Source organism: Taeniopygia guttata, chromosome 24 (assembly GCF_048771995.1).
Source record: "Taeniopygia guttata chromosome 24, bTaeGut7.mat, whole genome shotgun sequence".
NCBI classification, from domain to species: Eukaryota; Metazoa; Chordata; class Aves; order Passeriformes; family Estrildidae; genus Taeniopygia; species Taeniopygia guttata.
Window position 1 is genome coordinate 4,893,934 of NC_133049.1, and position 16,013 is coordinate 4,909,946.

Consider the following 16,013-nt stretch of genomic DNA (forward strand, 5'->3'; position numbering starts at 1 on the left):
GATCTGGGCTCCAAAAATAAGCGGCCTGGTTTTTTGGTTTGGTTTTTTCCTTTTCCCCCAGCCTCTGTATCACTAAGCAACCGCTCCTCCCACGGCAAGGAGCAGAAGTCGGAGCCCTGGGCGCCGCTGCCACCCAGCCTGTCCTTTCCCCAGCACTGCCCCAGCTGCAGGCAGGCTTGGAGGCCTCATTCCAGACCTGGGGATGTGATTCCCGAATGAGGGGTTTGCAGCCAGCCTCCCTGTGTCTCAGCGCTTGCCGTGGTGTGGAACATGGGTGATTGCATTGATGTTTAGTCATTACAGCTGCAGGGGGAAGCAGGGCGTGCTGCCCGCTGGCCCCGGAGTGCTCCAGAAGCAGTAAAAGCTCCAAAGCACCCCCAAATGGTGCCCAAACCCTCCTCATGCTTTCAGGATGCTGTCCCTGAGCTCAGTGGCTTCTCTGCAGAAACACAAACCACCCCCAGTGTTTCACCCTACACCAGCACCGAGCTCTCGATAAAATCTCCTGTAAACCAGAGAGCAGGCACAGCGCCAAGGGGCCGGGCCCTGGGAGTTACAGCCTGTACTACCTGCAAGAGAGACTTCTGAGAAACTGAAATTGCTCTGCAAACGTTCCCTGCCTCCGTCAGACACCGCTGTGCCCGCTCAGGGGGCCGGAGGTGCCTAGGAAACCCTCCCTGGTTCTGCCAGCAGTCACCCCTAAATAAAGGCTTCCTTCTTAAAGCACTCGATGGCAGCTGCAGGGCAGAAACTCATCTTGTGAAAAGAAAGCCGCTCCTTACATTCTAGAAGGATCAGGACTTTATCCCTCTGATGCTGTTTCTGATCTAGAAAGGCCTGGCCCTCAGAGGAAGAACACACACTCCTTGCTTTCTCTCAGGTTTGTTCAAATTTGGCCAGGAACTGTAAAAAGCACAGAGAGGCTCTGGCGGCAGAGGGACCAGAGATCACTTTTGCTCACCCACATCCTCTTTTCCTAGGCTGACTGAAAACGCAGCTTTCTTTCCAGGCTGGAGCACATTAGGCTGCTTGGACCCGGTCCACGTTTGATGGTAATCTCCTCTGACAAGCAGCCTCCTTTAACCACCGAGCTGCCGAGCCACATCCCCCTTCCCCTGCCACCCCCACCCTGCCATGCTGTGCTTTCCCTGGGTCCCAGTCTCTGCAGGCTGACCTACTTCTGCCCAGCCTGCCCGCGGCAGGGGCATGGAGACACCGCACGGCGAGCCACAGCGGGTGGCAGCTGCTGGCAGGCTGGGTGACACCTCTGTGACAAGCCACCGAGGTCTGAAGCACCTCTGTGACAAGCCACCGAGGTCTGAAGGCTGTGAGGTGCAGCAGAAAGAGGAACCATCCCCGGCAGATGCTCTTGCCCACTGCGGTTCTGCACCGCACCAACCCTCGGTGGCGAATTCCTCGCGCCTCACTCACCACGGACTTGGTTGCAAACATGTATTTGTCCCTGAGCTGGAAGTCTTCAACATCTTCCAGGATTATCTCCTTGTTCTCCCGGCTCTGGAAGAAGTCGGAGCTGCGGATGACCGTGGAGGTCCCCGAGGGCTCGTGCCGCTCGATGTACACCGTGCTGGGCTTGTCGTAGGGCTCGACCCCCCTGGGGAGGACAGGGCACGTGGTGGGGTTGGAGAAGGCAGCAGGAGCAAGGAGATGGGGCAGGGGGAACGGGAAGCACCCCTGGGTGCCAGTGTGGGTGGCTGTCACTTGTCACCCTGCCCACAGTGCAGGGGGCAGGGCTGGAGCACAGCCTGGGAGCCAGGTTCTGGGTTCCCACAGGGCAGCAAACAGTGCGAGAAGTGAGGAGTGAGAGAAGACAGGAGCTGGGTGCAATACATACCAAGAAAAGGACTTCACGTGTTCCTGAATCATTATCCAGGTCTGGCCAAAGTCATCTGATTTCCAGAGCTGCAACAATAAAGGTGAGAGATGCCAGAAGGATTGGGACACAAACAGACCCAGTCCTTCAGGAGACCCAATGTGTCCATCCGTGGCTACTCCCATGACTTTTCATGTGGCAGCTCCTGGAGCAACAGCAACTTTTCTGTTAATAATAGATAACCCAAAAAGCAAAAAAAACCAAAAAAAAAATCCTTTAGCCTTCTACCAGAAGGATTTCCCATTGTTTCACCTCCAGGTTTTACTCAATGTCTATCTGAAGGTGCTGTAATTATTTTCAATATTTACTCAACAGCTCTAGAGGGGAAAAAAAAAACAAAAACAAACCCTGTTTGTATTCAAGCAGCAATTTGTTGTTCAGGACCCAAAGCCAAACCACAGGCCCACATGAGACATGCAGAGGTCATCCTGCCTCAGCTGCCAGTGCTCTGTGGTGAGTTATGACCACGATAGCTGGGGTGATGGATGTGGCTGGGAGCAGCGTGGAGGGAAGGAAAAGGAAGGGAAATAAGACAGGCAGCCTGCAGGTATTGTATCCTCATTCTCCAGAGGTAAGAACAGGACAGACTGTAGGGAAGGGGGTGATTTGGACAGCTCTGCGTGTGAGATCAGACACCCTGAATGGCCACAGCATGAAGCCACATGGCCCTGGCACGAGGCACGGTGGCTCTGAGCTGTGGGGGACAGAAGAGGCCACAGGAACATCACAGCAGGGCAGGGGTAGGACGCTGGTTCCCCACCTGAGCAAAGGGCTCACCTGTTTTTTAGGGTGAGACCTGTCGAAGCCCAAGAGGAGGTTGGGGTTCCTGCTGTGCAGGAGGAGGTCTGCTGCTCTGAAGGGGATGGAGAAGCCTTGGATGGTGTTGCAGAAGTCGGTGGTGATCCAGAGGTACGGGGCGAAGGCATCCACAAAGATATACTGGGAGTGGAGGGACGGGCAGGGGAGAAGAGAAGGTCAGAGCAGAGCTCAGGCTGGCAGCCATGAAGGTGCACATCCCAGGGGAGCCTTTGGGAGGGCAAACTTTGGAGGAGAAGAATTTGCCCCCCTCCCACCACACTCTGACCGTCACCAAGGCACAAGAAGGGCCTGGCACATGCCACCTCTGCCCCAGGGACAGCCCAAGGGGTGTCCAGGCTCCCTGTGACAACAAGGACAAAGGCCCAGCTGCCACGTCCCCCTCACCCTCTTGTTGTCAGCCGGGCTGTGGTAGAACTGGGCGATGGCCACCTCGCTGCTGTTCCCCCCATCGAAGCTGAACCTCTCCGAAATCTTCTTAAAACTCTTCCCGTAGTCATAGGACACATAAACCTGCAAAAGAGAAGCCCCACAATGAGAAGCACAAAGTTCTGAGCTCCCTTCTGACAGATTTGGTGAAAACTCAGTGAACTTCAAGGCGGGGAAAGATTTGAGATTTTCCCAACCATGCTTTGAACCCATGGGGCAGCACAGAGGATATTTAATATTTTTGTGCCTTTGAACCCAAACTTGTGGGGCTTTTTTGTGTGTCTCAGGACACAAGAGCAAGTCAGGCTGTGGCTCAGCAGCCACCATCACCTTGCCTGGCCCAGAAGCAGGAGGTGCACCTGGAGAGGGCCAGGCTGTGTTACTTACATCGCTGTTTTTGGGACCCAGCAAGGACAGGCTGTCCCTGGCCAAGGCCACAATCACGTTGCTCTTCTCTCCTGCCCAGTGAACGACCATCTGATTGTGGGAATCATTGAGGCTGACCTGCAATGCCAAGGAAAAGGACACCCTGAGTGACAGCCTCACCCACAGGGACAGCTAACATCCCTTTCCTCGGAAATCCCAGACTGGAAAACTCATTCCAAGCAGCATCTCTCCCAAACACGTGGGCAGAAAGTGCCTATAAGGGTCAATTTTCCCTTTATTCTTCCTCAGACAAACAGGATTCAGGGGATGACGAGAATGAAAACTCAAACCAAGGGCTGAGAAGTGTTTTCAAATCCAGCCTGATGAGACCACAGGGAAGCAGAGGGCAGGCACTGATCCCTTCTCTCTGGTGACAGTGACAGGACTCAAGGGACAGCCTCAGGGGAGCTCCAGGAGAGTTTGGACAGCACTACCAGGGATGCCCAAGGTGGGATTGTTGGGGTGTCTCTGCAGGCCCTTCCAGCTCAGGATATCCTGTTATTCCCGCGTGTGCCGTATCTGCCAGCACGGGGCTGGTTTCTATGGGGAAGCTCTGGCAGCACCAGCACAGTGGGAGCTGACAAACCCTCCGTGGCTGTCACCAGCCAGCAGGGACAGCCAGGGAGAGCCGGGAGAGCAGCTCAGCCCGGCCATGGCCGTGGATGCTGCGTGCCTGAGCCCTCGCACGCCACAGCTCAGCCCAGGGCTCCAACCTCGGAGCTGGGGCCTTGGGAAGCTGTAAAAATACTGGGATAAGCCCTTCTTAGGCTTGATACCCTGCAGCTCTCGCTGACCCCGGGATCAGCGAGCAGCACCGCCTGGAAATAAAGGCTGCCTTAACCTCCAGCAAGCCAAACACTTGGAAAAACAAGATCTTGATTCTGGAAGAAGACGGGCGGGGGGCCAAGTAGAAGCCCTCAAATCCCTCTTATGCAATAGGCTCACAGGAGGGGAAAGAGAACCGACCCCAACCCCGGCAGGGAGCATCCCCCGGGGCTGGAGCATCCCCTGAGGCTGGAGCATCCCCTGGGATCAGAGCATCCCCCAGGGCTGGAGCATCCCCCGAGGCTGGAGCATCCCCCAGGGCTGGAGCATCCCCCGGGGCCGAAGCACCCCCCTAGATCGGAGCATCCCCGGGGACGGAGCATCCCCCTAGGTCGGAGCATGCCGGGGCTGGAACATCCCCTGGTGCCAGAGAATCCCCCGGGCCCGAGCATCCCCTGAGGCTGGAGCACCCCCCTAGGTCGGAGCATCCCCGAGGCCGGAGCGTCCCCCAGGGCTGGAGCATCCCCCGAGGCTGGAGCATGCCCCGGGGCTGGAGCATCCCCTGGGGCCAGAGAATCCCCCGGGCCTGAGCATCCCTGGGCCCGGAGCATCCCCGGGGCTGGAGCATCCCCACAGTCCGAGCATTTCAGGATGCTGGAGCATGCCCCGGGCCCGAGCATCCTCCGGGGCTGGAGCATCCCCCGAGGCTGGAGCATCCCTGGGGCCCGAGAATCCCCCGGGGCCGAAGCACCCCCCTAGATTGGAGCATCCCCGAGGACGGAGCATCCCCCGGGGCCGAAGTACCCCCCAAATCGGAGCATCCCCCGAGGCTGGAGCATCCCCCTAGGTCGGAGCATCCCCCGGGGCCGGGCAGGGACCCCCCCACCGGGCAAACCCCACCGGAGCTCCCGGCTACAAAGGCGGCACAGATTTAGGTCAGGCAGCAGCTACAAAGCCAGGCAGCCAGAGCCCTGCGTGCCCGCTGGAAAAGAAAACAAAATAAAAATTAAAGGGAAGAGACGCTGTTTGAGGATGCAGGGAAGCATGCCGGAGGAGGAGGAATTGCTGCCGACAGACAGCCTGGGGTGTGGAACTGAGCTCTGCACTCCCAGTGCCCCTCCCCTGCTCTGGAAGCAGAATAAAGCAGAATAACCCCGTTTAAATCTCCGACATCTCTGTTGGTTATTTTGGGTGCAGCTTTTCTGGTCACCAGGCTGGAGCTGGGCGCTGTTGGAACACAGAACTTGGTGCTTTAGATCCTCTCAGTCAAGGGGGGTTTGTTACTACCTCAGTGTCAATTTTAATGGTACTTCTCTCTCTTTTTTTTTTTTTTTTCCACAAGAAATTTGACACTTGGAGTTTCAAAAGCAGGAAAACCAGAGGAGAATCCTAAATCCTATCTGCAACTTGATTTAACCTCAACAGTAGACCTCTCTCTCTCTCTCTCTCTCTCTCTATATATATATATATATATATTTTTTTTTTTTTTTTTTTTTTTTTTTTTTTGTAAGATAAAGCAGACAGCAAGATCCCTTTTTTGGAGACTTGAAGTGAAGTCAAACCCAAAAGCCAAAGGAACCTATTGAGCTTTGCTAGTCCTTGAGGAGCAGGGAGCAGTTGGAGCATGGCAGAGTCCCTGCATAGAGGCAGACTGGAGCCAGGTGAGGTTTGGCTCCTGGCAGGAGGCAGGAGTGCTCAGCAGAAGGTTTGGAGCAGCTGGAGAAGCTCTTACTAGAGGGTGTAAAGCAGGAGAAGGAAGCACAAGGATGCTGTAAGTCTCCCAGGACGGGGTTGTGCAGCAGTGGCTCAGGTTTATGAGCCTCACACTTTTGTTTTTGATGCCTTGCAGCCCCTCAGAGCTCTGTGGGGACCCAAGAGCTCAGGGGAGCACCAAACAGGACCCCACAGATGACATCTGAGGTGCCATTAACCAGGATGGGCTTTGTGGAATAGCTTTGGGATAAGGCTGCTGCTGGGGACCCTGCCCTGCTGCTGTGGCACTGTCACAGTGTCCCCAGCTCCCCTAGCAGGGGACAGCTGCCTGGGGAACTGCTGTAACCCCTGAACAGGCAGCGACTGGTGCCTAATGGAAACAGCATTTAGCATAAATTCCACTTAATGGGGCAGTGTTTTGGTCTTTGCCAAGTGATTAAGTATATATGAAATATGCATGAAATTCTAATTTGTCCTCCTAATATGTAAGGTGCCAAATGAATTCCAGGAGGGGAAGAAGGGAGCCAAGGCATAGCAGAGGCTGCTCGTAGCTGTAGTTAAGGGAGTCAGTGTTTCTATCTTTGCTGTGGATGGATTTCTTTGTCAGCAGCACCTCCCAACAAATGAATGTGCTGCAGGAATGGGCTGGGAAGAGGACAGCCCCTGGAGGGGCCATCTGAGAGCACCTTTGAGCTTCTGGGATGCAGCTGGAGCCTGAGAGCTCCAGGCTGGGCTGGCAGAGGGAAGGGCTGGGAGCCGAGCTGGAAGTGTTGTCCTGCTGAGCCTGGAGAAGTGATGGATGTCAGGAACTGAGGAGACCTGGATGAGCGCTGTGCTGACTCCTCGAGTGCCCAGGCTGGGAGAAGAGCCCTGATCCATGTTCTTTAGTACCTAAACTTCCAGCTTCCCTTCCTGTCACATTCCTCTTAGTTGCCTATGCCTGGATTTGGAGTTTGGAGAAGGATTTTGGTTGTGGAGGTGGCTCACCCCTGGCATGTGACAAACGTGAAAGCTCCAGCATGGGGCAGGCTGGCCAGGGGATGGGACACTGGCAGGGACAGTTCTCTGGAGCTGCTCTCAAGCCTTTCCCTCTAAATCCCAGCCTTGGAGCCCCTGCTCTGTGTGGGAAGCGTGACTTCCCCGTGCAGAAATCCCACCGCTGGCTGTGAAATATTGCGTGACTTGTAACTGCAGTGACAAGTGACAGGACAGCATTAGGGGCTACTCTTGGTGTCCAGCAGCCTTGGGAGATCGCTGTGTGTGTCCCTGGGCTTGCTTGGTTGAGGATTGATGCTGCAGCTCCAGGGCTGGCACTGCAGCTCCGGCCGGGCACTCGCGGTTCCTCGGGAGGTGACAGCTCAGGGCTGAGGCTCAGCGCTGTAAAACTGAGTGCAGAACAAAGATTCCTAGGGATCACTGGGGTGTTTTCCCATCCTCAAAGTGACCTACAAACAAATGCAGTTCCCAGGGGATTTCTGAATAGTTAATAAGTTATTCCTGCCGTTTGATAAGCGAGGCTGGCAAAGAGCAAGGGTCCTCTGCGGCTGTGAGCGGCTGCTGAAACCATCCAAGTGTTGCCATCAGCTCAGCTCACAGCTTCAGGGCTGTCAGGCTGTGGAGAAGGGGAATGGGTGAAATATTGGGATCCCAGTAGCTGGTGGAGCGAGGATGGGGTTGAAGAAAGGGTGAGACGCAAAGCTGCTGCCTGGATAGCACAGAGCAGAACAGGAAAAGGTGCTCTGACCGTGCCCCTCTGTGGGAATGCAGAGCTTCCCTCTGGCTGCCCTGGCAGGTCTGGGACCCTGGCAGGGGTCAGGAACCCCCCTGGACAGAGCCCCCAGAGACACTGGCTGTGATCTCTGGCCATGGAAAAGAGTTTTCAATCTTACAGGATCAATTACCAGCTCTGAGTGTTTGATATCAGTAATAATTAAGTGTGGCACGGGTACAAAAGTAAAATTTTAGGATTCTAGATTAGGGGTCCAAAGGGGACAAGATGGAGGAAATTGGGTGTGCCTTGTCCTTTTTCTCCTTCTTCATGCCCTCCATGTTTCACTGCGGTGTTGGCATTTTTCTGTTGGTTCAGGCTGGGGACACACTGTCCAACGTAGGTGACAGATATTGGCACGTTATTGTAAATCCAGCACAGGTAGTTTGTGGTATTTAATGTTTGTACCATCCCACTGAGGGCAGAGCCCCACACGCTGCCCTGCAGGACAGAGCTGCGGCAGGGCAGCAGAACATGTTAGAGATAAACAGAATAAACAACCTTGAAACAGCACAGACCAATTATGGCTTCTGCTTTGGCAGCGGGGCTGACAGACAGAGACTTTTTACAATCTCAGAATCATCAATACCTCAGATTCTGCCACCCCTCCTGGCTGCAGCTCTCTGGAAGCTGCAGAGGACAAGTGCCAGGCCTTTGGTCCCCGTTGTCCTTACCCAAGAGCCCAGCCCGGGGTGCTGTGGGTGCTCCTGCTCCCGGCACGCCGCGTTCCCCACCAAAGCTTCACTGCTGCACCTTCTGCTCTGCTCCCGAGCATCTGCTTCCAGCCCTGCCAGGAGCTTTTAATACACAGCCTGTGCCTGCCTGTGGCTTGGACTGAAAATGCCAGGGTCTGAAATCACTGATATGAAACACGGGTGACTCATTTCGGAGAGTGCCATGCCTCGTGTTAATTTAGTTAATACTGAAATCATCTGCTTGCGGGGCTGTTTTCTCTCTGCCACCACCAAGAGAGCTCTCCCTGAGCTCTTGTTTCCAGGAGAATGGAAAAGGGAAGGGAGTGGGAAGATTGGGGTCAGGGCAGGAATCCAGAAACAACCCCAGAAACAACCCCAGAAACAACCTCAGAAACAGCCCCAGAAACAACCCCAGAAACAATCCCAGAAACAACCCCGGAAACAACCCCAGAAACAACCCCAGAAACAACCTGAGCTCTCCTAAATTCTTACAGGGGCAGGGATGTGATGGGAATGGAGGGTTCCCCAGCAGATTTGGCAAATGCTGATGAAATTCACTCCCCCCTAACGAAGGAAGGAGGCTGCAGAAGAGGTCCAAGGTGTGCCATGAGCTTGTCATAGCAGTTCTGGAAAGCTTAAGTGATGCCCTTGGGACACAAAAGCGCTCACAGGATCTGTGAGGAATCCGCTGGAGGGGAAAAACAATGAATAAAACCACAGATACCTCTCCCAGACACGGTGGTGCCAGGAGCAGGAGCTGTGTGGCTTCCAGGGATTGAGCTCTGGCAAAAAACAAAATGCCAGGAGCGGGGAAACCTTCTCAGGGGGGCTGTGAATGGCCCAGCAATGGGGAGGAAGAGCTGCTAACGCAAAGAAGGGGGAAGAGGACGCAGCTGGGACATGTCACCACCTCCAGAAGGTTAAAGTCTGGTCTGGGAAGGCTCTGCCAGGCTGGCAAAGTAGGTCAGAATTAAGTACGGTTCAATAGTGACGCGGCGTGACCAATGTCTGCGCTGCCAGGGAGGGATGGTGCCCACCCAATCTCTGCCTCCCCCGAGGGCAGCGAGGCTCTCTGCCAGCTCTGCACGTCTGGGAGGAGATTCTCTGAGGTCAAGGTCGACTGGTGGGCTGATAACAGTTTAGGTCGTAGTAAACGGCCTGGAAATGATGAAAACTCGGTGGTTTTCCTCAAAGGCAGGATCAGGAAACATCAAGAAACAGGAAGTTTGGGAGCAATGAAATAGTTCCTCCCAGAAGGGGAAGAGAAAAATTATGTTAGGGCAGGCACTAACACTGGTTCAGGGGACAGGGAGGCACAGAGGTGACAGCCACAAGCAGGTTATGAGCACAGGGGGAGGCTCAGGCCTGGCAGCAGAGGGGGAAGTGGCTGCCACAGGAGCCACCAGCACTCAGAGAAGATTTCTTTTGTCCTAGCGTGGTTTAAGGCAAAGATTTCTTGTGAGCTGTGTGCTTTGGGGGGTGGCTTTAGATAAACCTTTTCCAAAGAAGGGGAAGGGATGTCTGCAGGTCAGGGTTATGAGGGCAGTGTGAACGCTCTCATAACTCCCCTGGGGACCAGCAGAAGCAATCTGGGCTCCTGCCCCAGCTTTTTTCCTCTCTGTGTGCCACAGCCATGACTGTCGGAATCTGTGGGTATTGGTGATTCCGAGATTGTAGAAAGTCTCTGTCTTTCTGCCCCGCTGCCAAAGCAGAAGCCATAATTGGTCTGTGCTGTTTCAAGGTTGTTTATTCTGTTTATCTCTACCATGTTCTGCTGCCCTGCCGCAGCTCTGTCCTGCAGGGCAGCGTGTGGGGCTCTGCCCTCAGTGGGATGGTACAAACATTAAATACCACAAACTACCTGTGCTGGATTTACAATAACGTGCCAATATCTGTCACCTACGTTGGACAGTGTGTCCCCAGCCTGAACCAACAGAAAAATGCCAACACCACAGTGAAACATGGAGGGCATGAAGAAGGAGAAAAAGGACAAGACACACCCAATTTCCTCCATCTTGTCCCCTCTGAACCCCTAATCTAGAAACCTAAAATTTTACTTCTGCACCCGTGTCACACTTAATTATTACTCTTATCAAACACTCAGAGCTTGTAATTCATCCTGTAAGATTGAAAACTCTTTTCCATGGCCAGAGATCACAGCCAGTGTCTCTGGGGGCTCTGTCCAGGGGGGTTCCTGACCCCTGCCAGGGTCCCAGCTCTGCCAGGGCAGCCGGAGGGAAGTTCTGGATTCCCACACATGACAAACACTCTGTCCACACCATCTCCAGGGTCACCTTTGAGCCCAGCACACACACAGCAGCCAGAGCAGCTGCTGCTCTCTCCCTTGGTTATGGTTCTCACCCAGCAGCCCGGATTTATGTGGAGGTTCCATGGAAATGGCAAATCCTGGAGCCAGGCCCCGTTTCCAGGGATGTGTAGGCAGGAGCACAAAGGTTGTGAGGGGACAGGAGGATGGGTGGCAGGCCAGCCACTGTGCTGGTGGCCAGGAGCAAGAGGGCAGGCTGAGGTGCCACACTCGTGGAAGGGGTTCAGGCAGCCCTGCTGGCCCCAAGGGTGAAGTTTTCTTGCCCTGGGGATGCTTCTCTGCTGTCAGTGGCATCCTAGAAAAGTCCTGTCTCGTGTCAGTGCCCTCTTCAAACAGTCTGTCCATTGTAACCCTCACCAACAATCCCACAGAGGTGAGGGCTGGGCAAGGGAACAAAACCTGCTCTGTCTCGAAGCTGACATACTCGAGTCAGGCATTTGGTCTCCTGATTGCTGCTGCTTCAGAGTCAGAAAAAACAAGGAAAAGCCACAAAGGGGGTTAGGCTGCTGGTCCTGTTATTTGGTGATCTTCCTGGGAAGTTTTGCTGCAGCGTGCCCAGCAAGGATGTGATCAGCAGTGAGGGTCCAGATAAAGAAATCCAAGTAACACCCTGTGCTTGTGCTTTGGTGTCCAAGGCAAGAGGGCTCTGAGCCTGTTCCTGACGGTGCTGAGTAAGCTGTGTTTGGCTCCTGAGGAGCTACAAAGGCTTTGGATGTTCTTCCTTGCTCGGTTCCAGACAGAGCCATGCATCCCTCCCTCTGCTCCCCCGCTGACATCACCCACAGCAGCAGCAAACCCTGCTTCCCCCAGCCCCTGGGCTCTCAGCTGGCCCACCAGGCTGTTTTGGGAGCACAGCAGAGAGGCAGGGGAGGGCAGGGATTTTTGGGGCACGAGCCAGTGCGTAGCATATGGCCAAGTGACCTGCCAAAGGCACGGGAGCGGGATGTGTCCCAGATACGGGACTGCAGTGACACCAGGGCTCCAGGATGCTCACTCCTTATGCTGATGGCCCTGAGAGAGGAGTGCTCTGCCTGCACGATTTTCTGCTGGCATTGGAGTGCCAGAGAGCTGAGGGAGGGGGGTGACGGGGATTGCTGGGTGCTTGTGACCAGGCACGAGACCCCTGAGCACGGTGCTGCACAGCTTTTCCGGCTTCCCAGGCATTAGGAACTGCTGTGGTCAGATCTGTAACACAGCCTAGGACATGAAACCTCCCTTTTGTCCCTTTTATTAAGGCAGAACCCTGTAGCACTTGGGAGAACTCAGAAATGGTGTTTAGTGCCAAGCAACTCTTCCTGGTGACACACCTGGGCTGTAAAATCTGTGTGTCCTGCCCTGCAGAAGAGGAAGGAATGGGTGCTGTGTGCTCTGCTGCCAGTGAGAGCAGCTCCATTCCCCAGGCAAATCCCCTCTGGGAGCTTGAGGCAGTGAGAAAAGCCCAAACAGTGGGAAATTGTTGAACTCCCACTGCTTCCTATTAGTCCTGCTCTGGGTAGAGGCAGGGTTGCTGCACCCTCCTGGATCTGGTGCAGGTGACAGGGACATCCCTGCTGGAACAGCTCTCTACCTGGCAGGATGGAAGGCACGGGGAGACAGAAGGGAAAGTGCCACCAGTGTCTTGCCGTGGATGAGAGACAAGTGTCATGTTTTCTCCTAAAATGGGGTAGCTGTGTTATGCTAAAAACAGCCAAACGCTGAGGAGGTAGAGGAGGCGAAGCAGATTTTCAAGGGGAGGAGGAACAGCTTTTCCCTAAACAAGGGAACAGAAAGGCTTTAGGAGCAGCACCAGCGCTGCGTGTGCCCCTCCAGCAGCTCCCTGCCTCGTGACTGGCTCCTTCTGATCCTACAAGTAGCAAAAAGGGGAAATTACAGAGCACCTGGGGGAAAGCCCTACCCAAGGAGGCAAAGGCAGATGTCACCTAAGGCTCAAAGCCTCTCCTCAAACCTTCCATGTCCCTCCGTGGGCTGGTCCTCCCCATCAGCATTTTGGGCATGTGATGGGGACACAGGCAGTGTCAGCAAGGAGGATCAAGTAGGGCAGCATAGTAGAACCTTTAAAAAGCTAAAGCTTTCTCCAGCCAAAAGTCCAAATGTCATTTGTCATCATCATGCAAAAGAGATGGAAAAGAAGGGGTGAGGGGTGGGGGGGGAGGGGGCTTCATGCTCCTGGCAACACAACTTGCCAGTGAATCGAGCCCGAGCAGGGCTACTTTCAGAAATAGCAGCTTCTTGTTTTCCTGCCATGAGCAACTCCGCTGCCCTTCTTTCCCAAGGATCGGTGGAGGATGGCTTAGACACGCACAGAGCCCTTCTGGCGGGGAAGGACACGCTGCCTCACAAATAGCCATGTCACCTCCCCCTGCCCGGCTCCCGAGCGCGGCGATGCTCAGGACGAGCATCCCTGGAGGCGCCGCTGGAACCGCGGTCCCTCCGCGGCTCCGGGGATGCCCGGCCCGATCCCCTTGGCTGCTCCCTCGGGGAGAGCATCTCTCCCCACCGCTACGTGACCGCGGCCAGCGGCTCCGGGGCTGCGGGAGAACCGAATCCTCTCTTCTCTCCACGGCACCGCGCAGCCCCGCAGCGACCCTCCCCGGGCGGGACCCCTCGCAGGGATGGGGAGGGGCGGCGATGGATGCCGGTGCCCCCCGTGCCATCCGCGGGGCGGGCTCACCTGTCCGTACACCTGGATGGGCTCGGGCGGGCGCGGCGCGGCGCGGCGGCCCCGCGGGGGCTCGGCGGCGGCCGGAGGGGCGCGGAGCAGCGGCGGCGGCGGAGAACGGGCGGCCGCGGGTACCGGCGGCAGCAGCAGCAGCGGCAGGAGCGGCAGCAGCCGGCGGGGGAGCGGGCCGGCCCCGCCAGAGCTCCGTGTCGCCATGTTCGTGCCGCCGGGGCCGGGCGGAGCGGAGCGGAGCGGAGCGGGGCCGGGAGGAGCGGAGCGGCAGCCGCGCCGCCGCCCGGAGAGAATGTGCATGGGCAGCGCTGCGCCCCCCGCCGCTCCCCGCCGGCCCCCTCCCCTCTTCTCCAATGCTTCTCGCTCTCCGCTTTCCTCTTTTCCTCTTCTCCGCTGCTTCTCGCTATTTGCTTTCCTCTTTTCCTCTGCTTCTCGCTCTTTGCTTTCCTCTTTTCCTCTTCTCCGCTGCTTCTCTCTCTTCGCTTTCCTCTTTTCCTCTTCTCCTCTGCTTCTCGCTATTTGCTTTTCTCTTTTCCTCTTCTCTGCTGCTTCTCGCTCTTCTCTTTCCACTTTTCCTCTTCTCAGCTGCTTCTCGCTCTTTGCTTTCCTCTTCTCCGCTGCTTCTCGCTCTTGTCTTTCCTCTTTTCCTCTTTTCCCCCTTCTCCGTCTTTTTCGCCCTCCCCAGAGGATGCTCGGCTCCCCCGCGAGATGGAGTGAAATAAGTTCTGCTTCATTTCTGTGAAATGGACTAAAGCTCGGCCCCCCTCTCCCTGTGCTTCCTCTCCTTTCCTCTGCTCTTTCTCCTCTTCTTCTTTTTCTCCCTCTCCCTCTCTGGAGGTGCCCGTCGAGATGAAGCGAAATAATAAATTCAAGTTATTCTCTGTGAAACAGAGTAAAAATAAATGAGGCAGACGGAAATCAAGTTGAAGGGAGCTGAATGGAAGGAAACTGTGTTGGAGTAAAGAAGCTTTTTAGGAGGGTGTGGAGTGACAGGGCAAAGAGGAAAGGCTTCAGACTGGTGAAGAGCAGGGTTAGATTGGATGTGAGGAAGAAATTCCTCCCTGTGAGGGTGGTGAGACCCTGGCACAGGGTGCCCCGAGAAGCTGGAGCTGCCCCATCCCTGGAATTGTCCAAGGCTGGGTTGGATGGACCTTGGAGCAACCTGGGACAGTGGAAATTGTCTCAATTTCTGCCATCTTTTTATCTGGGCAGAGTTGAGATGGTGAGCAAGACATGGTGGGAGTAGGAAACCAGAGACCCCCAGCATCTATCCAGGGCCTTCTGCCACCTCTCCCACCCATGGCAGGTGTGTTTGAGCCGTGCCAGTGCCCGTGTGCTTCCCACAGAGCACTTGGCATAGGCAACATGCCCATAAATCACCAAAGTGCAGGAGGTGATGCTCGGTTGGTTATGCAGGGACAGCACAGGACTGATGCCAGTGGCCACAACTCTGATTTATTGGGGCAGCTCAAAGTGCTGGGCTCCGGGATTCCCCTGGTGCTGCTCCCCTGGTCACTGAGCATCCCTTGCAGAAAGAAATTGATCCCATCCCTGCCTGGGGCTCGTGTGTGCAGGGCAGGGATGGGAAGGGGAGCAAGGATTTGGGGCAGGAGATTCGAATGACACTGGGAGATGACAAAATGACACTGGGAGATGACAAAATGACACTGGGAGATGACAGGAAAGGTGAGCTGTGCCTGTTGCTCAGCCCCAGCTTGTCTCTCTAAGTTGCTTTCTGCAAGGAATCCCAGAGCCCAGCACTTCGAGCTGCCCCAATAAATCAGATTTGTGGCCACTGGCATCAGTCCTGTGCTGTCCCTGCATACCCAACCCAGCATCACCTCCTGCAGAGGTGGTTTTTAGGCATGATCCTGCTGCTAAGAAATGGCTCAGGCCTCTTGTGTCTCCGAGGCACTGAGAACACACTGATGACTTTCAACCCCTCTGCCTCACCTGCACCATTCCAGCATTTCCAACAACAACAACAAAAAAGGATGTGGCCCAGCAGTGGAGGAATGGGAAATCCCATGGACAGCCCCGAGGCAGCCTTGCTCCCCCTTTTTCCACTTGTCTTAATAGCAGGAATGTTGTCCAGATCTTTTCCCCGAGGTGCTTTCACCTAGAAACCCAGTTAGTGTATTTCAATTAGCAGGTCAATACAATTAGAAGCCCTCCTAATAAGGCTTCTAGAGGTGGTGACTCGGAGTGATGTCCCCCTGGAGGAGAGGAGGTCACTGTGGTGGCTCTGGGCAGAGGCAGTGAGGTTCTCTCTGGGATGAGATGCTCTTCTCAGATGAGAAGGACTCAAAAAGAACCCAGAGATGAGGAATAGAATAAGAAATAGGAGGAAATGAGGAACTGCCTTTGCTGAGGTGCTAAATGGAGGAAAATGGTGTTTGGGGGGGTTTGTTTTCTCTCTTCCAGCCCTTGTTTCACACTTCTTGCAGGGTGCAAGAAGGGTCCCTGTGCCCCTGAGAGCTCCTGTGGTGGGCACACGGAGAGAGCTTTAGCCA

General features: G+C 55.3%; 1 protein-coding gene across 2 annotated transcripts in view; it reads right to left on the bottom strand.

Annotated features, from left to right (window-relative positions):
* Positions 1–13,806, bottom strand: part of SORL1 (sortilin related receptor 1) — a 54,694-nt gene extending 40,888 nt beyond the window's left edge. For both annotated transcript variants that reach the window (XM_030291124.4, XM_030291123.4), the window contains exons 1-6: positions 13,501–13,806; positions 3,524–3,640; positions 3,095–3,220; positions 2,669–2,830; positions 1,853–1,920; positions 1,432–1,612 (exon numbers count right to left, since the gene is read on the bottom strand). In XM_030291124.4, coding sequence (XP_030146984.4) covers positions 1,432–1,612; positions 1,853–1,920; positions 2,669–2,830; positions 3,095–3,220; positions 3,524–3,640; positions 13,501–13,800 — 954 coding nt within the window. In that variant the 5' untranslated portion in view covers positions 13,801–13,806. The remainder of the gene's footprint in view (positions 1–1,431; positions 1,613–1,852; positions 1,921–2,668; positions 2,831–3,094; positions 3,221–3,523; positions 3,641–13,500) is intronic.
* Between the last annotated feature and the right edge of the window lie 2,207 nt (positions 13,807–16,013).